Source organism: Oncorhynchus tshawytscha, linkage group LG34 (assembly GCF_018296145.1).
Source record: "Oncorhynchus tshawytscha isolate Ot180627B linkage group LG34, Otsh_v2.0, whole genome shotgun sequence".
Lineage (NCBI taxonomy): Eukaryota > Metazoa > Chordata > Actinopteri > Salmoniformes > Salmonidae > Oncorhynchus > Oncorhynchus tshawytscha.
The window spans coordinates 706,019-731,565 of NC_056462.1; the positions used below are offsets into that span (position 1 = coordinate 706,019).

The following is a 25,547-nucleotide window of genomic DNA, read 5'->3' on the forward strand; positions in this document are numbered from 1 at the left end:
GCCTGACCTTAAGAGTCTTGAAGTGTTTGAACCCTCTATAGCCATTATGGTTATTCTCCGACCCTGCTGGTCCCCTATGAACATCTTGGCAAAACAAAATCGGGACTTAAATGGTACTCTTAAATCTCTACCCGGTACAGCGAGAAGAGGACTGGTCACCCCTCTAGGTTTCTTCCTTTTCCAATGAGTTTTTCCTGGCCACAGTGCTTCTACCTCTGCATTGCTTATTCTATGGGGTTTTAGGATGGGCATCTCAAATCAATTCATATTTTATTTGTCAGATGCGCCGAATACAACAGGTGTAGGTAGACCTTACCGTGAAATGCTTACTTACAAGTCCTTAACCAACAATGCAGTTCAAAAAATAGAATTAAGAAAATATTTACTAAAATCAAATAAAAAGTAATAACGAGGCTATATACAGGGGTACCGGTAACAAGTCAATGGGCAGGGGTACAGGTTAGTTGAGGTAATTTGCAGTGGTGTAGTATTTTTAATTGGTATCTGTACTTCACTATTTATATTTGGGACAACTTTTACTTCACTATATTCCTAAACAAAATGTACTTTTTACTTCTTACATTTTCCCTGACATTTTGAATGCTTAGCTGGACATAAATGGTTCAATTCACAATCTTATAATTTATTTGTAAATTATGTCTAAGCGTTGGAGTGTGCCCCTGGCTATCTGTAAATTTAAAAAAATGTAAATAACCACATGGTCTGTCTGGTTTGCTTAATATAAGGAATTTGAAATGATTAACACTCTTGACACTTAAGTATATTTGATCAATTACATGTATTTTTGCTACTTAAGTATATTGAAAACCAAATACTTCTACACTTTTACTCAAGTAGGATTGGGTCATTTGCACATGTAGGTAGGGTTAAAGTGACTATGCATTGATAATAAACAGCGAGTAGCAGCAGTGTAAAACAAAGGGGGGGCAATGCAAATAGTCCGGGTGGCCATTTAATTAATTTCTTCAGCAGTCTTATGCCTTGGGAGTAGAAGCTGTAAAGCTATTTGTGACAACTACCGATGTAAAATAAATAAAAAGCTTTATAAAATACATTTGATTGTTTTAATGTGGGATATGCAAATTCTGAAATACCGAGTAATGACATGAAGGCAGAATTAATGCACACACACACACACACACACACACCTGTGGTTCCACTAGTGAAGCAGATGAGTGCCAGGTCCTCTGGTGTTGGGGGCTATAGCAGACCACAAAGAGATTTAAGAGCGAACTAGTAGCATGTTATTTTAACAGTACAGACATACCAGATATTCACAAACAAATAACATAGTAAAGACAGTAATAACCTACTACTTATATTATTTGTTTCTTTGGGATTCATTAAATCACCACTGTTTGAATGAACAGCAATATGGATTTGAACAGTCCTACTCACCAATGGCTGGTGGTGGTGGGCCTTGCCAACAGCCTGAGGGTGACAAAGGAACAGTAAAGAAAACATGACACAATTCAGTTACATTTTTTTCCCACATTGAAACATCAGCTCTAACATAAGAAAACATATCTGGGATATGCATAACCAAACAAAACTAGAGAAAAGATCAAAATGAGGACCCTGCTCGAACAAGCTGGTTCTCTCAATGAGCCTCTGGATAAGAGCCTTGGCTAAACGGGAATACTGTAAACATAGAAGTAAATTACATTTTAGAGCTTACCTCCACATCCTTCAGGCTAAGGATCTCGATGCTGCTCTGCTGCCCGCGGGCCATCAGCTCCTCGTCAAAGGCCTCCATGAGCACGATGGTCTTCAATGTGTGCTCCTTGCCGCTCACGCAGTCCAGGATGAGCCGCGCTTTCGCCGCCAAGTCGCAGATCACCGTAGAGATGGCGGCTGAAAACATGGGATGGCACTGGGTTATTTATTGTCAACGTATTTTTTTATGTTCCGTGACGGTCGAGGTATAGTCCTGTCTTTTGTCCTGAGAAATTAATTTAGTTACACATTAATTGAACGTTCTTGTATAATGCCTACAGTAGTGACAAAACCATGACTTGTCGTCATCTAATGACATGTAATCTGCATAAAACTTTTATGTTTTCAGTGTTATTGTGAGATTTCAGTGTATCATAATGCTCCATAAGTTTATATGACAATCTAAAGTAATGTTTGAAATAATAACTTCTATATCATAAACAAATATTTGAGGGTTTATACCAGCAGACACGGCTTGTGAGGAAGCCAAGACAGACACATTTGCCAGTGTGGAATGTAGCTACTGTAGCCCCTTCGCACATGTAGATCTGTAATATAGAATATTGTGTGTGTGGTACCCATGAGTAAAATTGACAGACTAAGGGGCTTTTCCTGTTCTAGTTATTCTATTTCTAAGGAAAAGTCTAGGGGTCGATTTTGGATATCAGCCCACACTTTTGTGGCCTTGTTCCAAATGGTGTGTGTGGTTGCCCTGTGACATACCTTGGTTGATGATGTATTCAATGGCCTCAAGGCCTAGCGTGTCATACAGTGGTACACACACCAGGGAGTATGTGTAACAGGCCAGCTCTGAAATGGTCCACTGAGAGGAGAGGACATGGATAACATCAGTACAGGGGTAAAATTTTATCAAGGTTTGACGCAGAGGTCCGAAATCGTTCCTGCTAAAAGCATATACTAAAATCAGCAAAAAAAGAAACCTCACTGTCAACTGCATTTATTTTCAGCAAACTTAACATGTCTAAGTATTTGTATGAACATAAGATTCAACAAACGAACTACACAACTTCCACAGACATGTGACTGGTGGCCACACCAGATACTAAGTACTGCAGTGCATCTCCTCATGGACTGCACCAGATTTGCCAGTTCTTGCTGTGAGATGTTAACTCACTCTTCCACAAAGGCACCTGCAAGTTGCCTTCCCTGTAACGCACAGCGTTGATTGCCAGCAATGACAACAAGCTCAGTCCGATGATACTGTGACACCTCCCCAGACCATGACGGACCCTCCACCTCGATCCCGCTCCAGAGTACAGGTCTCTGTGTAAAGCTCATTCCTTGACAATAAACGCGACTCGTCAGTGAAGAGCACTTTTTGCCAGTCCGGTCTGGTCCAGCGACGGTGGGTTTGTGCCCATAGGCGACGTTGTTGCTGGCGTTGTCTAGTGAGGACCGGCCTTAAAACAGGCCTATATGTAAAAGGGGATGTGCGCACAAGTAAAAGCAAGAGTGTGCAAGAAAGAGGGAGAGAGAATTGTTGCTGCTCATTCCTCTTACCTCTGGCCTGTTCTGGGAAAAGATGCCGATATGCTTGTCTCCAGTCTGGGAGTGCCCCCTGTGGAGGAGAGCCGAGCCAATGCACTCGGCTTTGTCTGCAACCTTCACAAAACAAATAGCAAAGACGCTCTTACATTTCCCCATTTGAACAATCATATGACCCATACCGGTTTGAGGGAATTCATCGTTATGAATTACAAAGATAAAAAAGTAAAACATCTATATAAAGATGGGCACTATGCAAATCTCTCGTTTGTTAATGGCGTATATATCCTATTCAGTTCATTGTTAAAAAAAACTGACTGAAGAACAAACTAATTAACCAAATTAGCTATAAAATGTCTAAAGTCCGTTGCTCAAAGAGAAGCCAACTGGAACTACCTTTTCCATCTAAAAAAAAAATGTCAGTATAGCTCACCTCTCGGTATGACAGCCACTCGTAAGGCTGGTTGGGTTTTCGTGATCCTAGACAGGGCCCATCATCTGGAAAGTAAAAGACAGTGCCCTTGTGACGACAACACTGCGGTTCTCTAAATGCTTACTGATGGAAAACCATGGTCCTTATACAATATTCTTCTCACAACTTAATACAATAGTTGTAGAATTTTGTTTACATTGTTCATTATTACTCCAGTGTTGGCCCTCGGGAACAAACATTTTGCTGCACCTGCGATAATGTGCAAATCTGTGTACGCGACCAATACAAGTTGATTTTATAATAAGCCACAAGTCAGTTAGAACCAGACCAGGGTTAAAATACTATTCAAACTCATTTTTGTCGGTGCTTAATTGAGCTTGCCTGGCACAATGGAACCAATAGAACGCACACGTACAAATCCTTCCAAAGATTTCAAATAGTATTTGAACCTAGGTCTGGTTACAACCATAGGTCGGCAGGATTGCACCAATCTTGCAGAGAATAATGCACACATCCCAATAGTGTGCTGCTGAAAATAATAGCATGATGCAGACAGTTTTAGTAGAACAACATTAATGAAAAAAGTTAAGAAACCCTAAATTCCTAGAGGTAGAGTTTCAGATGATGATAACTGTATAATATTGCATGTGGTGATTTCAATTGAATTAGTCACATTACCATCAAATCATTGTGTTGTGGTTTACCTTGCCATGTTTTTGCAATATATACAGACTATTTATCAGCATAACATACATCTCCCTCAACTGTATATTACTCAAATTAACTATCAAAATATTGATTTACTAACAAGGTTGCTTACTATTAAGACTGACTTGTCTGTGGCTGCATGCCTGTTGTCCTTAGAGTCTACACATCAACTAAATAAAGAAAAGATTCAAAAATCCCCCCCCAATAAAAAAGAAACCATTGTGTTTGAAGAGTACTCACTGGACACCCGCAGGCCTCGGAGGAATACTTCGTACATGGTCCGCGCGTCACTGTAGTAGTGTGTCATGTGCTCATCGTCGTTATTCAGAATAGACCGCCTGACATAACCGTCACCCTGTGAGGAGAGAGACATAGTTAAGTTGGGTCTTAAGAACATTTTGAAATAGAGGTCGACCGATTAATTAGGGCCGATTCCAAGTTTCCATAACAATCGGAAATCTGAAATTCTGAAATTTTTGGACACCGATTTGGCCATTTTTTTTCTTTATTTAACTAGGCAAGTCAGTTAAAAACACATACTTATTTAAAATGACGGCCTAGGAACGGTGGGTCAACTGCCTTGTTCAGGGGCAGAACGACAGATTTTTACCTTGTCAGCTCAGGGATTCAATCTTGCAACCTTACAGTTAACTAGTCCAACGCTCTAACCACCTGCCTCTCATTGCACTCCACGAGGAGCCTGCCTATTATGTGAATGCAGTAAGAAGCCAAGGTAAGTTGCTAGCTAGCATTAAACTTCTCATAAAATAACTACACATGGTTGATTACTACTTTATCTAGCGTGTCATGCGTTGCATATAATCGATGAGGTGCGCATTCGTGAAAAAGGACTGTCGTTGGGTCCAACGTGTACCTAACCATAAACATCAATGCCTTTCTTAAAATCAACACAAGTATATATTTTTAAACCTGCATTTTTAGTTAATATTGCATGCCAACTAGGAAAATTGTGTCACTTCTCTTGCAACAGAGTCAGGGTATATGCAGCAGTTTGGGCCGCCTGGCTCGTTGCGAACTGTGTGAAGACTATTTCTTTCTAACACCGACATCCAACTTTGCCAAACGGGATGATTTAACAAAAGCACATTTGCAAAAAAAAAAAAAAATCAATCGTTGCACGACTGTACCTAACCATAAACATCAATGCATTTCTTAAAATCAATACACAGAAGTTTATATTTTTAAACCTGCATATTCTGCTAAAAGAAATCCAGATTAGCAGGCAATATGGGGTGGACAGGGCAGTCTTACCCTATGAGGGCTGGTGTGTGTACAGAATTCTGTTCTAGCCAAGCAGCAACACACCTAATTCAAATAACCAAATTCTTAATTGAAGATTATGGTTAGGTGATTATTAGAATAGTAACTGCTTGGCTGGAACAAAGGCATGCATCCACACAAGTCCTTGCAGGGGGAAGATTTATTGCCCATCACTCAATTAGAGCAGTTTTATTCAATCTTGGTCCTGGGGCCCACAGGATGTGCTGGCTTTTGTTCAACACCGTATGAACACACCTGATTCAATGAATCAAGGGCTGGATCGATTGAAATGAAAGTGTTACTGCTAGGCAGGAAGAAAATGCTTGAAACTGTGTGTGTGTGTGTGTGTGTGTGTGTGTGTGTGTGTGTGTGTGTGTGTCCCAAAAACCATGGTTATAAAAATTAAAATATGTTAGTCTGGAAAAAAAAAAGGTAGAAAGAAATATTTTTAAAGATTTTGAATACACATTTCATAATTCCACACTTAACCTCCTGCATTCAAACCAACCATGAACAAATGTCTCATGTCTTAACTAAAATAGAGAGTAAATGGTGTCATGCTCTCTGTGTAACCCTTGTGTTAACATGTTGCAAGTGGCCTAGCTGCTGCACTCAGGAATTGCTGTTATGTAGCTTTAAGAAATAAGCCAAACATCCAAAGGCACTCCCCAGATCCTATTTCGGTCACAATGAAACCATTCAGGCTGACTTGACAGACAGAGACACACAGAAACTTGATCATCGTGGTTGTGTGTCATATTTATAATGGCAGTTCGGTCACACACACACACACACACTTTCTTATGGATACGTAAAAAGTATTCTATGGAGCAAAAGATTCAGCACAGATTTCAGGTTATTTACTTGGCTACAGCTGTAGCATGGTTTAGTGCAAAACAACATGTATGTTAGGACCCATATTAGCATGCTCCAAATAGCATGGGTTCACATTATTAGTCATATGTATGGGAAACCTGTGTTATACATCTAACGAAATGCTTACTTGCATGTTCCTTCAACAAGTAAACAATAAAAGATAAGAATATGAACAGAAAGTATAATACAGGAAGGCACAATTTAGTACAATATTTACATGTGTATTGGAGAAGGATGTGCAAGTATATAAATTGAGCAGTATAAATAGAGCCTGGTAGCAGTATTTGTGATGTGAGTGTAGCATGAATATAAACTGCATGAATGGAGCACACAAAAACATTAACACCTGCTCTTTCCATGACAGACTGACCAGGTGAATGCTATGATCCCTTAATAAATTCACTTCAATCAGTGTAGATGAAGTGGAGGAGACAGGTTAAAGAAGGATTTTTAAGCCTTGAGACAACGGAGACATGGATTGGGCATGTGTGCCATTTAGAGGTTGAATTGCCAGGACAAAATATTTAAGTGCTTTGAACAGGGTATGGTAGGTGCCAGGCGTATCGATTTGTGTCAAGAACTGCAATGCTGCTGGGTTTTTCCACACTCAACAGTTTCCCGTGTGTATCAAGAATGGTCCTCCACCCAAAGGACATACAGCCAACTTGAGACAACTGTGGGAAGCATTGGCGTCAACATGGGCCAGCATCCCTGTGGAACGCTTTCCACACCTTGTAGAGTCCCTGCCCCAACTAACTGAGGCTGTTCTGAGGGCAAAAGGGTTGGGGTGGGGGGGGACTCGTGTGTGTGTGTGTGTGTTTGGACATGAGTGAGCGCATGTGTGATATGTTGCGTATAAATCAGAGCAGGTAGTCAGTCCAGTTCAAGTGTTCAGCAGTCCGATGGCTTTTTGAGCTTCTGAGCCTGTTGGGACCAGACCTCATGCTTCGATACTGTCGGGGAGACTGTAAGGGAAAGAACAGCTTGTGGCTGGGGTTGTGGGAGTCCTTGATGCGAGTGCCTTCCTCATTCACCGTTTTGAGTAGATGTCCTGGATGTGTGGGAGCACGGTCCCAGTGATGTACTGGGCCGTCTTCACCACCCACTGGAGGGCCTTGCACTCGTGGACGGAGCAATTCCTGTACCAGGCCATGGTGCAACCTGTCAGTATGTTAAAATGGTGTTGTGGTAGTATTTGGAGAGGACCCAGGGCGGCATGCCAAATTTCTTCAGCTACCTTAGGAAGGAGAGACGCTGTTGAGCCCTCTTGCATAGAGTGATGGTGTTATTGGTCCATGGCATGTTCTCGGTGATGTGGACACTGAGAAACTTAAACATATGACTCTACTGCAGTCCCGTTGATGTGGATTGGGGCATGTTTCCTCTTCCTGAAGTCAAGAATCAACTCCTTTGTTTTGCTGACGTTGAGGGAGAGTTTGGTGTAATGACACCGCCAGCTCACCTCCTCCCTATAGGCGGATTTGTTGTTGGTTCAGGTCTACAACCATGGTGTCGTCAGCAAACTTGATGGAATTGGTGTCGTGCAAACCCACGCAGTTGTGGGTGAACACTGAGAACACACCCCTGGTGGGCCGCTGCTTCAAGAGTCCGTGTGTAGGGGATATTGTTGCTGATCCTCACAGCTTGTGGTCTACCTGCCGGTCAGGAAGTCCAGGATCCAGTTGTAGAGGGTGGTGTCCAGACCCAGGATTCTGAGCTTGGTGGGAACAATAGTGTTGAATGCTGAACTGTAGTCAATGAACAGCATTCTCACACAGGAGTTAATCTTGTCCAGATGTGTTATTGTCATGTAAATAGCAATGAAAAAGCCATCTTCTGTGGATCTGTTGGAGCGGTAGGCAAATTGGAGTGTGCCTGGCATTCTGGCCTTGATGTGGGCCATGACCAGCCACTCGAAGCACTTAATGACGGAGGTGAGTGCAATGGGGCGAGAGTCTTGGGCATGTCACCTAGTTTTTCTTTGGGCACCGGGACAATGGTTGCCTCCTTAAAGTTGGTGGGCACTAAAGCCTGGGACAGGTTGAAAATGTCAGAGAAGACACCCACCAGCTGGTCAGCACACACTGGCCAGGGAAGCCATCATGACAGGCGACTGAGTATTTATTCATTCATTCAAGAGTTTCTCACGTCAGCCTCGGTGAACAAAAGCATCTGGACATCCGGAGCAGCGAGAGTCTTCCAGGATGGCTCGGTATTTTCTGCCTCAAATTGACCATAGACCGTGTTAAGCTTGTCTGAGAGGGAGGTTTCTATGGGAACTGCACAGATGGATTTGCTTTTGTAGTCTGTAGTCCTTACCACATGCAACAAGAGTTAGCTGTCGAACATATATGTGTTGTCTTTTTGCGGCCCTAATAGATTTACAGAGCTCTTAACTTGCTTGCCTTGTACGAGTCACGTGCCACCGAGTCATTGGGGTTCGTTCTGCTGACATTGACCCCTGCAGAACAAGCTCTCAGCATTGTACAGATGCCTTAATTTATTCAGGGATTTTGGTTGGGCTAGGATGTCCGGATTGTTATTGTGAGTATAAGCAACACATTTCCTAATGAAGGCTGTGACTTACAATGCATATTCCACAATGTTGATGGATAAGTCCTGGGTGGATGAATCTTTGAACATACATTATACAGTGCATTCGGAAAGTATTCAGACCCCTTGACTTGTCACATTCTTACACCTTATTTTTTTTTTAAATCAAATAAAAATTCATTCCCCCCGAAATCTACACACCCATAATGACAAAGCAAAAAAGTGTACATTTATAACAAATATAAAAAAAATTGAAATATTACTATTCAGACCCTTTTCGCAGTACTTTGTTGAAGCACCTTTGGCAGCAACTACAGCCTCAAGTCTTCTTGGATATGACACTACAAGCTTGGTACACCTGTATTTGGGAAGTTTCTCCCATTCTTTTCTGAAGAGCCTCAAGCTCTGTCAGGTTGGATGGGGAGCGTCGCTGCACAGCTATTTTCAGGTCTCACAGAGGGGTTCAAGACCAGGCTCTGGCTGGGCCAATCAAGGGCATTGAGAATAGTCCCAAAGCCACTCCTGCGTTGTCTTGGCTGTGTGCTTAGGGTCGTTGTCTGTTGGAAGGTGAACCTTCGCCCCAGTCTGAGGTCCTGAGCAGGTTTTCATCAAGGATCTCTGTACTTTGCTCTGTTCAGCTGTCCCTTGATCCCGACTAGTCTCCCAGTCCCTGAAAAACATCCCCACAGCATGCTGCCACCATGCTTTACCGTAGGAATGGTGCCAGGTTTCCTCCAGACGTGACGCTTAGCATTCAGGCCAAAGAGTTGAATCTTGGTTTCATCAGAACAGAACATTTTGTTTCTCATGGTCTGAAAGTCTTTAGGTGCCTTTTGAAGACCTCCAAGTGGGCTGTCATGTGCTTTTTATTGAGGAGTGGCTTCCGTCTGGCCACTCTACCATAAAGGCCTGATTGGTGGAGAGCTGCAGACGAACTCTAGTGCTCTGTCAGAGTGACCTCCCTGACCAAGGCCCTTCACCCCCGATTGCTCAGTTTGGCTGGGTGGCCAGCTCTAGGAAGAGTCTTGGTGGTTGCAAACTTCTTCCATTTAAGTATGAGGCCACTGTGTTCTTGGGACATTCAATGCTGCAGACATTTTTTGGTACCCATCCCCAGATCTGTGTCTTGACACAACCCTGTCTCGTAGCTCTATGGACAATTCCTTCGATCACATGGCTTGGTTTTTGCGCTGACATGCACTGTCAACTGTGTGACCTTATGTAGACAGGTGTGTGCCTTTCCAAATCATGTCCAATCAATTGAATTTACCACAGGTGGACTCCAATCAAGTTGTAGAAACATCTCAAGCATGATCAATGGAAACAGGATCCACCGGATATCAAATTTGAAGTCCCATAGAAAAGGGTCTGAATACTTAAGTAAATATGGATTTTTTTTGTAATTAATTAGCAACAATTTCTAAAAACCTATTCTCAAGTTGTCATTATGAGGTAGTGTGTAGATTGCTGAGGGTTTTTTATAATCCATATTGAAATAAGGCTGTAACGAAAACTAGATGTGAAAAGTCAAGGGGTCTGAATATTTTCGGAAGGCACTATACACACACAAATACGTATGTGGATACCCCTTCAAATGAGTAGATTTGGCCATTTCAGCAACACCCATTGCTGAGAAGTGTATCAAAATCACACACACAGCGATGCAATATCCATAGCCAAAAATTGGCAGTACAATGGCCTTACTGAAGAGCTCAGTGACTTTCAACGTGGCACTGTCCTAGGGTGCCACCTTTCCAACAAGTCATTTATGTTAATGTCCTACTAGAGCTGGCCCAGCCAACAGTAAGTGCTCTTATTCTCAAGTGGAAATGTCTAGGAGCAACAGCGGCTCAGCCGCGAAGTGGAAGGACACACAAGCTCGCAGAACGGGACCGGCGAATGCTGAAGCGGGAAAAAAATTGTCTGTCCTCGGTTGCAACACTAACTACCAAGGTCCAAACTGCTTCTGGAAGCAACACCAGCACAATAACTGTTCGTTGGTAGCTTCATGAAATGGGTTTCCATGGCCGAGCAGTCGCACACAAGCCTAAGATCACCATGCGCAATGCCAAGCGTTGGCTGGAGTGGTGTGAAGCTCACCGCCATTTGACTCTGGAGCAGTGGAAACACGTTCTCTGGGGTGATGAATCACTCTTCATCATCTGGCAGTCAGACAGATCTGGGTTCTGCGTATGCCAGGAGAACGCTACTTGCCCGAATGCATAGTGCCAACTGTAAAGTTTGGTGGAGGAGGAATAATGGTTTGGGCCTGGCCCCTTAGTTCCAGTGAAGGGAAATATTAATGCTACAGCATACAATGACATTCTAGAGAATTCTGTGCTTCCAACTTTGTGGCAACAGTTTGGGAAAGACCCTTCCCTGTTTTAGCATGACAATGCCCCAGCGCACAAAGCGAGGTCCATACAGAAATGGTTTGTCAAGATCGGTGTGGAAGAACTTAACTGGCCTGCACAGAGCCCTGACCTCAACCCCATCAAACACCTTCGAGATGAATTGGAATGCCGCAGCAATGTTCCAAGATCTAGTGGAAAGCCTCCCCAGAAGAATGGAGACTAAGGGGGAACCAACTCCATATTAATGCCCGTGATTTTGCAATGAGATGTTCAACAATGTGTCCACATACTTTTGGTTACATAGCGCATTTCAAAAATCGGTATACTCATTTATTTTTTTATTCTTTAAATGTTTTATTTAGTTAAATAAAGAAGTTAAGGAACACAATTATTTGTTTTGAGTATTAAGGGTGGGGCAACTGTATAGTGTGTACCTCAAACTCCTTCCCTCTCCTCTCTATCAATACCTACTCCTCAATCATTTCCCTCCAAGAACCCCAAATTTGACCAGATACTTTGGCCCATTTTTCTCTTCTTCTTTGGGCCCCCATTATTAACCAAATTAGCATAAAATTCTATGCAAAACATATTTACAAATATCCACAGGTTTAAGATGGACCAGTCCATCTGGCATTTGTCTTAACTGCCCTATGGCCAATCCGTTTCTGCAGCCGTCAACCACAGAGCAAAACAAAAAAAACTACTCAAAACTGCTATGTGCTCTGTGTTGGGCACAGCTGCACTAGACAAAACACCAAGCCTGCTTTTCATTGCAGAAAGTTGTTTCCTACCCTCCTGCCCTAGCTCACTCCCCCTTTAAGGATCTGAAATGACTAAATAAATCTAGGGTAAAGCTAGCTAGGCTACCTGGGGTGGCTGAGGTTAGAGAAACTGGTCACCTTCCACTCACAGTGAATGAGTGCGAGTGAAGGGGGGCAGAGAAGAGGCAAGTTGTAGCTGGGTGAAGTGGAGTGAACAAGGACAGAGGGGGTGAGTGAAGAGTGGTGGCTATTTCTCTGGAATAGAACACAGCCTAGATGGTTGTCATGGTGACAAAGGGGCCCATGCTGCTGTCAGCAGTCCAGTTACATTGTGGTCTCTCCCTGATTCTCTGCTCTGGGTGAAGTTTCCTCAAGGTACAGATCTAGGATCAGCTTCCTCTCACCCAATCCTAACCTTAAACATTTCTAGGGAAAATGCTAAACTGACCCAAGATCAGTGTCTAGAGTGTAATTCCACCCTACTCTCTGGTCCTCCTGGGACCAGCTTTGAGAACTGTATATATCATTAGGGTTTGTGTATGTGTGTTCAAACCACTGCTACATCTTCTCAAACAAGACAGACTTTTTACCTTTTCAAACTTCATAGAAAAACAGGCAGCAGATGCTAGAAGAGAAGACTGCCCCCACCCCAGTATTTACCATTAGTAATGAATCATGATATGAGTATCGGCCTGCATAATGACTTTGTATTGTACGTTGAATAGAGGTCTGGCTGAAAGAACGAAGACACTAGTGTTTTTCATTACACCACACAACACATTTCTATTACACATTTTCATTGTCGTCGACACACACAATAACAGATGAGGACTGTAGGAATGCAGTGCTGGCACAGTAAAGAACTTCTTGTGTTTACGTAGGTCAGAGCAGGAACAGATTTCTCAAGTCTTCCCACTGCCAACACCGGGGTGTGTGCACTCACACACACCCATTAATCTCACTTCTTAAGCAAGATAAATACAGGGACTTACTTGGTATCCAATTGAATCGGGGGAGTCCCGTTAAATGCTTCAATCTGTACTAGTACACACAATCAGTGACTCACGCAAAAATCTAAATAGTCTTGGACTACATGCTCAGACAAGCACACTTGTTGTCTGGCCTACTCTGTTACTGGGATATAATATTTTGAAAGTAGAAAGAGAAAAATCTCATCCAACACTTCAAAGTGTTGTTAATAAAATTAACCTGTATATTAACCTGTGCAGACACAAACCAACGGCTACAGTACTAAAAATACATGACACATTGTCCAAAGCACCCATATTAACGGTCTGAACTTTTGAACCGCCTTAAACCAAGTTAACATTACAACGCTCTTTAGAAAATGTACACAAGAATAACTTACTGCGGACAAGTACAATGCCATACAGTAATGAAGACTGATGCATCTATAGACAGTTGTCTTTTGTCACGTGTAGCCTTTTTTTGATGACAAATCCAGCCATTATTTCCTCATCACTTCCTCCTATGCTGTTAGACAAGTTGTCTCAGAAACAAAGGAAACCTGTGTTCTTTGGACTTGTGCTGGAACATAAAAAATAAAAAAAAGGGGCACACTGGGATTTGAACATAAAGAAATAGAAGTAACGAAAACGTTCCCTTACCGCCATGGCCACTGACTGCATGTTGAGGTCGCAGGGCGGCTTGAGGGCCTTGGGCCGTGTGGCGTACCAGTAGGTGGTGAGGGCGGCAAGGGCGCCCACACCCATCAGCATGTTGGTGGGCAGGCTGTGCATGTACTGGCGCACATCCTCAAACTCTGGGATCCGCAGCCGTCTCAGGAGCTCCTGGGCCTGCATCTTCTCTCTGTTGTAGAGAGAGAGAGGGAGAGAGAGAATAAACATTGTGTAACACATCTGTAGTATTTGAAAAGTTAAATTTCCATCTCCCCTAGCACCTAACTACCTCCTCAATATGTAAAGACATGAAAGAACTGCATAGGGGAAATCAATAAAATCGCCAGAGGCCTCGTGCCCGGTTCCAATCGCCTACCCTGCACACTGAGGACTGAGCACATTTGGGGTGACATGTTTTACTTCAAGGAGCTTTGGTTGAGGGTGGAGCTACATTTATTACCAACATAGTTTGTACCCATCTTATCCCCTTGGTTCTAGAAACATTATAGTAGACACTACTGAAATTGGTTGGTCCCATTACTCTCAAATGGCTTCCTTTCCTTTGTCTGCACTCACCTATAATAAGTAGATTGCTAAAAATCGACTTCCTTGATCGCATACAATCTTAGACCACCAGTGCAGCTGACGGAAATGAGGAAATCACTTCAGAACATTGAGACAGAGCTACACATTTCATGAAAAACATAAACAAGATGGGAGAGAAAGGGTTTAGCACAACACCTCAAACTGAATTCAAGTGAGGAAAATAGTTCCTTTTTAATTTTACCCCTTTTTCATGGTAGCCAATCGGTAGTTACAATCTTGTCCCGTCGCTGAAACTCCCGTACGGACTCGGGAGAGGTGAAGGTCGAGAGCAGTGGGTCCTCCGGAATACAGCCCAGCCAAGCCGCACTGCTTCTTGACACAATGCCCACTTACTTATTAATCCGGAAGCCAGCCACACCAATGTGTTGGAAACACCGTACACCTGGCGACAATGTCAGCGTGCATTGCACCCGGTCCGCCACAGGAGTCGCTAGTGGGCAACGGGACAAGGACTTCCCTGCCGGCCAAACCCTCCCCTAACCCGGATGACGCAGGGCCAAATTGTGCACCACACCATGGTTCTCCCGGTCGCAGCAGGCTGTGACAGAGCCTGGACTTGAAGCAGGATCTCTAGTGGCACAGCTACAGTAGCACTGCAGTGTCTTAGACCACGTCGCCACCCGGGAGGCCTCATAGCTCCTTGTATTATATTCTATTATTTTCCCCATCACCATACACTTGACGTGCAAACATAATGAATGCCTTGGGGGAGGCAAACTGACACTCAAAACATTCCACAAACCAATCCTGAACACAGGTTTCCATCATGATATCAGGACACCCGCACATGGCACATCTCATTTTCTGTGGGGAAGTAAGACGTGGTGACATTTCCTGTTTGGAGTGCTTTGATAGTGAGCTCACTGGAATCCCCTCTTCCCTGTACACAAGGCCAGAGCCCTGTATAAACACTTCCTTGAAGTCAGCATTAAATCTCATGATCCAGCACAGTTTAATTGATCCAAGCAAAGGGGGTGGATTGATAGTCCAAGGTTTAAGGCAAAATGTGACAACTGTGTGGGTACTTTCTACAGCAGGGATTGTCAACACTAATCAGCAGCGGGCCGATTGTTTCTTGAGCGGCTGGTCGGGGTGCTGGAGCATAAAAATAAAATAATTTTTATACTGCAAATTGACCACAAGAAGCCCAAACAGATATAATATATTTCACTAAAACATTTCAAACATCTATAACGCATGGGAATACTTGGGAACATATTTCCTAAATAAAAATTGATTTCCTGGTGTTGTCTTATGTCCAACGATGAAAATACAAAGAAATATATAATTTTTTGAATAGTGACCATGACCAACCCTGTTTAGCTTCAGAAGCAAGCCATTTTGAGTCAATACAACACCATGAACCAACACCTTTTAGCATTAAAACCGTGAAGGGTCTTTAAAAACTAAAGAGGACTACACTTCTACTCTCATTTCCCTTCAATTGTGACAGAATAGTTTTTGGATGATCCCGTTTGTTCTTAAAAAGCACTTCTTTGCAGGGCAGAGGTTTGTTACCATTGGAAACTGCCCAGCAGTCTCAAAGGTGCTTCATCCTGTCTTGGCACAATTACAGAGATCAGAGTGAGAGGTAGAGAGAAACAGGAAAGAGTGAATATTCACCCTATGCCCTTTGCCCCTAGACTGCCTGCCACTATTGATGACTGAATGTTTAGACAGGGAGATGGCTCAATTTTGACTTCCAAGAACAGTGGCAGTCACATTTTAGCCTAAGAAAATATTCAAAAATAAAATGATATTCACATTGTGACAATCTTTGAAAAATAGCCACAAGAAAAAAAAGGAGAGACTAACTGCTCTGTATCAGTAGAGGTACCTTTACCTTGTATACCTGAAGTAGTAGCAATTGCTCCCAGAGGGGACTGAGCTACAGTAGACCTCTTAGTTGTGAAAACTATGAACAGGGCGACGCTCACTTTCAAAACAGCAGGCGCATGAGGCGCTGACCCTCTTCTGAGCCACTCATTGGAGCTCCGCTCAAGGAGGCAGTCCTTGAAAAGCGTGTGCCGGTCTGGGTTAGGACCACAAATAGGGCTGTGACTGTCATGGACGTTTTGAAGTGACCATCGTTATAAAAAATATATTTATTAAATTAAATACATTGTCCTCTCCTTCAATCTTGACTGCATGTGCTGCTGCTTCAGGGGTGGGGTATTGTTTAAGCAACCAAAGACTCAAATCAGAGACTGTTCTGTGTTTACTTACTGGCAGCCCCCGCACCTCTCTGATACAGAGGGGTTGGGTTAAATGCAGAAGGAACAATTCAGTTGAATGCATTTAGTTGTACAACTGACTAGGTATCCCCTTTCCTAAACTGACAGCTAGCCTAACTTGCTGATATCTCGGTGAAGTGACAGTGTGCCCTGTTTGTGGTAAGCCATCGGGTGCATGTATTTGCTGATAGTTGTTTGCTACAACACCTTGCTAAAACAAGCAGCAAAGTTTCATCATGTTGTAAAGAATACATGTTACCACAAAATGGACTAACCCACACGTCTCTCGTCTATTTTAATGCCTGGCCTTCTTCAGTCAGTGGTTCGTTCCACAACACCAAATTCATAAAAACAGGCTATTTTTTCCTTAACTGGACTTGCCTAGTTAAAAAAAGGTCAAATACATTTTTTTTCAGTTGTCGACTTTAACATAAAGTACAATTTATATATACACATACACAGTTGAAGTCAGAAGTCTACATACACTTAGGTTGGAGATATTAAAACTTGTTTTTCAAACATTCCAAATGAATTGTTAACAAACTATAGCTTTGGCAAGTCAGTTAGGACATCTACTTTGTGCATGACAACAATTGTTTAGACAGATTATTTCACTGTATCACAATTCCAGTGGGTCAGAAGTATACATACACTAAGGTAACGGTGCCTTTAAACAGCTTGGAAAATTCCAGAAAATGGTGTTATGGCTTTAGAAGCTTCTGATGGGCTAATTGACATCATTGGACTCAATTGGAGGAGTACCTGTGGATGCATTTCAAGGCCTACCTTCAAACTCCGTACCTCTGCTTGACAACATGGGAAAATCAAAAGAAATCAGCCAAGACCTCAGAAAAAATTAATTGTAGACCTCCACAAGTCTGGTTCATCCTTGGGAGCAATTTCCAAACACCTGAAGGTACCACGTTCATCTGTACAAACAGTACGTACGTATAAACACCATGTCACCACGCAGCCATCATACCGCTCAGGAAGGAGACATGTTCTGTCTCCTACAGATAAACGTGCTTTGGTGCGAAAAGTGCAAATCAATCCCAGAACCGCAGCAAAAGACCTTGTGAATATGCTGGAGGAAACGGGTACAAAAGTATCTATATCCACAGTAAAAACGAGTCCTATAGCGACATAACCTGAAAGGTTGCTCAGTAAGGAAGAAGCCACTGCTGCAAAACCGCCATAAAAAAGCCAGACCACAGTTTGCAACTACACATGGGGACAAAGATTGTACTTTTTGGAGAAATGTCCTCTGGTCTGATTAAACAAAAATAGAACCGTTTGGCCATAATGACCATCGTTGTGTGGAGGAAAAAGCCCCGATCTCAATCCTATAAAAAATTTGTGGGCATAACTGAAAAAGCATGTGCGAGCAAGGAGCCCTACAAACCTGACTTCGTTACACCAGCTCTGTCAGGAGGAACGGGCCAAAATTCACCCAACTTATTGTGGGAAGCTTGTGGAAGGCTACCTGAAACATTTGACCCAAGTTAAACAATTTAAAGGCAATGCTATCAAATACTAATTGAATGCATTTAAACTTCTGACCCATAGGGAATGTGATGAAAGAAATAAAAGCTGAAATAAATCACCAAAAAAAAATTTAATCACTCTTTTCTTTGTTTCCATTCCAACCATTCTTAAAATAAAAGTGGTGATCCTAACTGACCTAAGACAGGGAATTTTTACAAGTATTAAATGTCAGGAATGGTGAAAAACTGAGTTGAAATGTAGTTGGCTAAGGTCTAAGTAAACTTCGACTAATATAAATTCTAAAATGAATATATTAAAACATTTATTTTCATGATGTCTTAATCCATTATGGTCGGTTACACGATTATAGAATTACCGTGCCAGCCCGAACCACAAAAGCCCGAATAGATCCCCATCATAGTGATTGAAGATTTAGTCCAGGATGCTAATGTTGCTAATGGCAGAACCATCACATCTGAAACATGTTAATGAAGAAGAATCTAATCTCACTTAAACAGGCCTCGGGTAGACCATTCACAGGAATAGCCCATAGACCATTCACTGGTAGCATGACGCACACACACTGCCAGGGAAATTAGAGATTATAACAAAGAGGTAGAGGGTAAATGTTGCTGTTTTTCCTGAACAACCTCTAGATATGGAAAACTGCTTAGGTCAAACAAAATGGTGGAATTATTAAGACTAGGGTAACTACCACAGCCGAATGCTCGCTATACTTAAAACCATTGTCATTTCCCTCTCAGCCCCACTCTTATGTTTCCATACCAACCTGCCCACTCTCCTAAGTGTGTGGTATGCGCATACAAGCGTCTGTATGCATGTATAACCCACACACATAAGGCGCATATGTGCGCGCCTCAGTCAGCTGGGGGTGGGGGGGACATGCCACAGGCATCACATGGCTTGGCTGGGACTCGTTTCCAGGCTAAAGGTAACCCTCCGTTGCTTCTCCCCCTCCAGCCAGCCCCTCCATAATTGGCCTGCGAGGATGATGGGCCAATGGCAGCACTCGCCCACCAGTCACCCCACTCAGCCAGAAAACTGAAGACATTGGAAAAAACTGAGGGGGGTTCACAATCCAGCTGGTCTGTTTGACCGCAGAACACACAGAATACAGCGCTGTTGACAGCTAAAAAGAAAAAGTGGTATGAGGTTCAGTCATTTCAGGGCAAGTCAAGTGCATGAGTCAGACGATCTTGGTTTATACAGAAACATTCTCGCAGATCCCCGGGATATGGCGTGTGATGTTAATAAAATATGGAGTGTAACTAGCGTACTAGTGTACTAGCTACTTTTACTTACTAACATAGAAGAGCGGTTAACCTGAGCCATGTTCAAAATATAAAATTGTAAAATTCAGGTTGCTAAAATGGTAGGTTACTTGTTGGTGCCCTGCACAAGTTGAATACGCTGCAACAAAGTATTCACATACAGAATAACTGTAAGGGATTGACAAGAGAAGGATCAACTATACTGAACAAAAATATAAAAACGCAACATGTAAAAGGTGTTAGTCCCATGTTTCATGAGCTGAATTAAAAGATCACAGAATTGTCCCATGTACAAAGCTTTTATTTTTCTCGAATTTTGCACACAAATTTACATCACTATTACTGAGCATCCTTTGCCAAGATAATCCATCCATCTCGCAGGTGCGGCATATCAAGATGCTGATTAAACAGCATAATCATTACACAGCACCTTGTGCTGGGGACAATAAGATGTGAAGTTGTCACAACACAATGCCACAGATGTCTCAAATTGAGGGAATGTGCAATTGGCATGCTGACTGCAGGAATGTCCACCAGAGCTGTTGCCAGAGAATTCAATGTTAATTTCTCTACCATAAGCCGCCTCCGTAATTGTTTTACCCCCTTTTTCGTCATAGCCAATTGGTAGTTAATCTTGGCCATATGGGAGTTGCAGCGATGGCACTCGGGAAAGGTGAAGGTCGAGAGTTGTGTGTTCTCTGAAACATAACCCCGCCAAGCTGCACTGTTTCTTGATGCTTAACCCGGAAGCCAGCCGCACCAATGTGTCGGAGGAAATACTGTACACCTTGCAACCGTGTCATCGTGCATGCGCCGGGCCTCCTACAGGAGTCACAACCATTGAAGGAGTGGGACAACATTCCACAGGCCACAAGAAACAGCCTGATCAACTCTATGCGAAGGAGAGGTGTCACACTGCATGAGGCAAATGGTAGTCAACCAGTCAGTATCTGGAGTTTCTGATCCACACTTTTAAGTTCTGTGACAAACAGATGCATATCTGTACTCCTAGTGATGTGAAATCCATAGATCAGGGACTAATGGATTTATTTCAATTGACTGATTTCCTGATACAAACTTTAAACTCTAAAATCTCTGAAACGGTTGCATTTATATTTTTGTTCAGTGTAGCTTAGTTTGGCTGTAGACAATGGCTTCCCCTTGTTATGGGGGGGAAAGCTATGAGTTTGCTATAACGTACACAATTCAGAGAAAGCTCTTCCTAGAAAAACACGGGGCAGTGAAGCCAGATGACGTCACCAGTCCAGGTGTAAGATCAATATGTATATATTTTTTCTTTAAAGAAAAAAGAAAGCGTGACTTCCCATATCTGAAAAGGAGATTTAAGACTTGAAATGGTAACATTTCCCATTTATTTTATTGTTTTATTTCACCTTTATTTAACCAGGTAGGCTAGTTGAGAACAAGTTCTCATTTGCAACTGCGACCTGGCAAACATACAGCGTAGCAATTCGACACATACAGAGTTACACATGGAATAAACAAAACAGTCAATAATACAGTAGGAAAAAAAACAAAGTCTATATACAGTGAGTGCAAATGATGTAAGATAAGGGAGTTAAGGCAATAAATAGGCCATGGTGGCAAAGTAATTACAATATAGCAATTAAAACACTGGAAGATAGCTAGAGCGGCAGAAGATGAATGTGCAAGTAGAAATACTGGGGTGCAAAGGAGCAAAATAAATAACAGTATGGGGATGAGGTAGGTAGATAGGCTATGTACAGGTGCAGTGATCTTTGAGCTGCTCTGACAGCTGGTGCTTAAAGCTAGTGAGGGAGATGTGAGTCTCCAGCTTCAGAGATTGTTGCAATTTGTTCCAGTCATGGGCAGCAGAGAACTGGAAGGAAAGACGACCAAAGGAGGAAATTGGGTTTGGGGGTGACCACTGAGATATACCTGCTGGAGCGTGTGCTACGAGAGGGTGCTGCTGTGGTGACCAGTGAGCAGAAATAAGGCGGGGCTTTACTGAGGAGAGACTTGTAGATAACCTGTAGCCAGTGGGTTTGGCGACGAGTATGAAGCAAGGGCCAACCAACGAGAGCGTACAGGTCACAATTGTGGGTAGTGTATGGGGCTTTGGTGACAAAACAGATGGCACTGTGATAGACTGCATCCAGTTTGTTGAGTAGAGTGGTGGAGGCTATTTTATAGATGACATCACCAAAGGCGAGGATCAGTAGGATGGTCAGTTTTACGAGGGTATGTCTGGCAGCATGAGTGAAGGATTCTGTTGCGCTATAGGAAGCCGATTCTAGATGTAATTATTGATTGAAGATGCTTAATGTGAGTCTGGAAGGAGAGTTTACAGTCTGACCAGACACCCAGGTATTTGTAGTTGTCCACGTATTCTAAGTCAAAGCCGTCCAGAGTAGTGATGCTGGATGGGCAAGCAGGTGCAGGCAGATTGAATAGCATGCATTTAGTTTTGCTTGTGTTTAAGAGCAATTGGAGGCCAACGGAAGGAGAGTTATGGCATTGAAGCTTGTCTGGAGGTTAGTTAACAGTGTCCAAAGAGGGGCCAGAAGTATACAGAATGGTGTCGTCTGCGTGTGTGTTATTATATTTAAGTCTATGATTTGATAGAGCAGTGACAGCGGTGGTAGGCACCTGCAGGCTCGTAAGCATTCATTCAAACAGCACATTTGTGAGTTTTGCCAGCAGCTCTTCGCAATGCTTCAAGCATTGCGCTGTTTATGACTTCAAGCCTATCAACTCCCAAGATTTGGTTGGTGTAACTGATGTGAAATGGCTAGCTAGTTAGCAGGGTGCGCGCTAATAGCGTTTCAAACTCTCGCTCTTGGAGTAGTTGTTCCCCTTGCTCTGCATGGGTAACGCTGCTTCAAGGGTGGCTGTTGTCGATGTTTTCCTTGTTTGATGCCAGGGAGGATCGAGGAGAGGGACGGAAGCTATACTGTTACTGGCAATACTAAAGTGCCTATAAGAATATCCAATAGTCAAAGGTTAATGAAATACAAAATGGTATAGAGAGAAAGAGTCCTATAATAACTACAACCTAAAACTTCTTACCTGGGAACATTGAAGACTCATGTTAAAAGGAACCACCAGCTTTCATATGTTCTCCTGTTCCGAGCAAGGAACTGAAACGTTAGCTTTCTTACATGGCACATATTGCACTTTTACTTTCTTCTCCAACACTTTGTTTTTGCATTATTTAAACCAAATTGAACATGTTTCATTATTTATGAGGCTAAATTGATTTTATTGATGTATTAAGTTAAGTGTTCATTCAGTATTGTAATTGTCATTATTACAAATAAATAAAAATAAGTGGATTAATCGGATTCAGCTTTTTTGGTCCTCCAATAAAATCGGTATCGGCGTTGAAAAATCATAATCGGTCAACCTCTATTTGAAACCCAGGTCTGAAAAGGCACGCAAACAATAGACTCTCCAGTCTACTCAGGTTAAGAGTGTTAGACTTCAAGGAAGTGAAAGCCCCAGAGATTGTCAGCTTGCCGACTGGGATCTGTATTAAGCACACTATCCCAAGTCCTGAAGCCAGGCTTTTAAACCTTTCCCACTCCTAGGCTTGTTCCAGATACAACCCCTAGCCCCTACCCACTCATTGGCCTGGTCCAGAAACATATCCTCTAAAGCTAAAATTAAGGGAATTCTTTAGAAGACTAGGGATTTAAACTGCTATAAGTGTATGAAAGCAGCGTGCTAGCTCAGTTTCAATTGTTTACAGTTAGAAATGACCAGAGGGCTTACACTGTCACAATACCAGCAACTCTACTTCTAGATGTAGTGTATTCAGAAAGTCTCACTTCACTGAACCTGGCAATTGACAAATCTAATTCAAATAGAGCTCACTTTGAGATAGAACATTCAGGAAGATGCAATTCTGTAACGTTGCACCCTCCTGAAAAGCCCCTCTTGAATCCACCTTGAATTCTCAGGACCAAAACCAACAGGCTTCCAGTCTCAGTGATGTGAAAATTCCCATAAATTGGAGGAAATCAGCAGCACCATCCCTGTAGCATATGTATTCTCTCCTGAATTAGCACAGCATGGATACTCTAGCCTAGTGCAACAACCTTTGGCATACAGAAAAAAAACTCAAAACTGCCATGCACTATTCAGTTATTGAATAGGCTGTGTGTGTGTGTGTGCTGTGATTTGTTAAGCGCTGATGCCTCATTGATAATTCAACAGCATTAGCTACAAATAGCTCTGGATGATGTTGTAGTAAAGGGGCAGGGGGATCGTCATTCTATACATACAAAGTTAATGTACGAGACACACACGCGTTGGGGGAAGCATAATAGATGTATTTTACTGCAAGGATAGCAGGGAGGTCAATCCAGACTAGTGTGACTGAGGTGGCTAGTTGTGGACTGAGTGTAGGGGGTGGGGAGGTGGAGGTAACTGCAAAGCGATCCATCCTTCTATAATTAGCCCCGCACGGACACAGCCTCATCTTTCACCCTCAATCCCCACTCCGCTTTGGACACAAAGGTGACTTTGGTGGGGAGAGAGGTATTCATGAGGACAGCAGGTGACCCAAGAGGAAATCAAATGTGCTGGGTCACAAACACTGTACAGGGTCATAGAGAGATGGGACATTGGAGGGGTGAATGTGAGGGAAGGTTGTCTGCACTGCAGGCATGGCTCAGTGACTGCAGCCTCCCGGTCAACAGGACCGAAAGACAGTCTGCTAAAATGGCTTCAAAACTAGCTATAGCCCGGTCCCAAATCTGTTTGTGCCATCTTGCCAACTCCTATGGTCATTCTCATGCCTAACTGTAGCCATATAGCACAAACAGATGTGGGACCAGGCTTTCCTAACCTGCCAAGTTTCCATGAGGCTCCCACCAACACACTGCAGAGTGTAGAATCCCTTTATTTGCCAAAACCCATCACTCCCATTTACAAATAAAACCAGGGTCAGCACTTTTATTTGGAAATGACATTTACAGATTGCACCTAAGTATCCGAGTCTGGGCTATGAATCCTAAAAACATGGTAGGGGACAATTTCAAAGTCATACTTGATAAAATCAGACCCAATTTTCACCTAGTTTAATTTCAAACTGCATGTGCGTTTGTCAAAAAGCCATTCATAACCATGATCAAAAAAAGAGCTCTGTACGCATCTCTACATGCAGCATCAAACAAAGCGTCAAACCTGCAGTCTTACCATTAAAATAAAATGCAGGAGTGCAAAGGTTTCCTAAATCCATGCGTCATGGTTCGGTTCATACCTCAGCTCAAAAAGACTTAGTGTCACAGGATAAATTGTCAGCCAGTGGTGAAGAACCATTAGGCCTAAACCCCAAATGTTATAACGCACATTCATACATATAAAAATATCAACAGTTCGTTACAGCACTCTGATCCCACTGTGGCTATACATTATCATCATCATCATCATCATCTTTTTTTTTTTTAGGGACTATTGATTTTCTTCGCAAACAATTTAAAATCACCACGCCTTCACACCAAAATGCTACAAAACAATTTGGACTAATATCCATTTAGCATCTAACTATCAATGGAAAGCATGAAATACCCTTAATCTCATCAGCTTTAGCTCATTTAGCCATTTACAGAGACAGAGGTAAGCTCTAACTTTCCACTCAACGGAATGGGGCTCTTGCCAATGACGCGCTAATACCTTACAGCTCGACCCTGCCCGAGTGCCGATTTCCTGTTTGACCAGGCCATGATCAGAGCCTTGGTAGAAGTGTTGTGTAAATAAAGGCTCACTGACTTGCTGTGGCCTGAGGTCTTTGGCAGTTAGTAACCCCCGCCAAAAGATGAGCGGAGCAGGCGGGTCGCGGTGGAGAGGCAGTGCACCCTTGGCCCTGTTCCACAGAGTGGTGTGAGAAGGGAGGGAGGAAGAAAGAACAGGAGAGCTCCATAATCTGAAGTGGAAAATGCTAGATTCTCATGTGAGAGACGCCGAACATTCTAGACGAAAGAGAGAGAGAGAGAGAGAGGACCAAGAGTTTCCACACCACATGCCTCCATTTCTAGATTCCCTTGAATGGTTTGGGATGAATGCGGTCATTGTACTTCAAAGCTGACAGGACAA

At 42.8% G+C, this 25,547-nt stretch overlaps 1 protein-coding gene across 2 annotated transcripts in view; it reads right to left on the bottom strand.

Moving 5' to 3' along the window:
* acsl1a (acyl-CoA synthetase long chain family member 1a) overlaps positions 1–25,547 on the bottom strand; it is a 50,604-nt gene that overhangs the window by 15,979 nt on the left and 9,078 nt on the right. For both annotated transcript variants that reach the window (XM_024398369.2, XM_024398370.2), the window contains exons 2-9: positions 13,838–14,039; positions 4,625–4,739; positions 3,677–3,741; positions 3,259–3,360; positions 2,461–2,560; positions 1,700–1,875; positions 1,420–1,452; positions 1,170–1,221 (exon numbers count right to left, since the gene is read on the bottom strand). In XM_024398369.2, coding sequence (XP_024254137.1) covers positions 1,170–1,221; positions 1,420–1,452; positions 1,700–1,875; positions 2,461–2,560; positions 3,259–3,360; positions 3,677–3,741; positions 4,625–4,739; positions 13,838–14,032 — 838 coding nt within the window. In that variant the 5' untranslated portion in view covers positions 14,033–14,039. The remainder of the gene's footprint in view (positions 1–1,169; positions 1,222–1,419; positions 1,453–1,699; positions 1,876–2,460; positions 2,561–3,258; positions 3,361–3,676; positions 3,742–4,624; positions 4,740–13,837; positions 14,040–25,547) is intronic.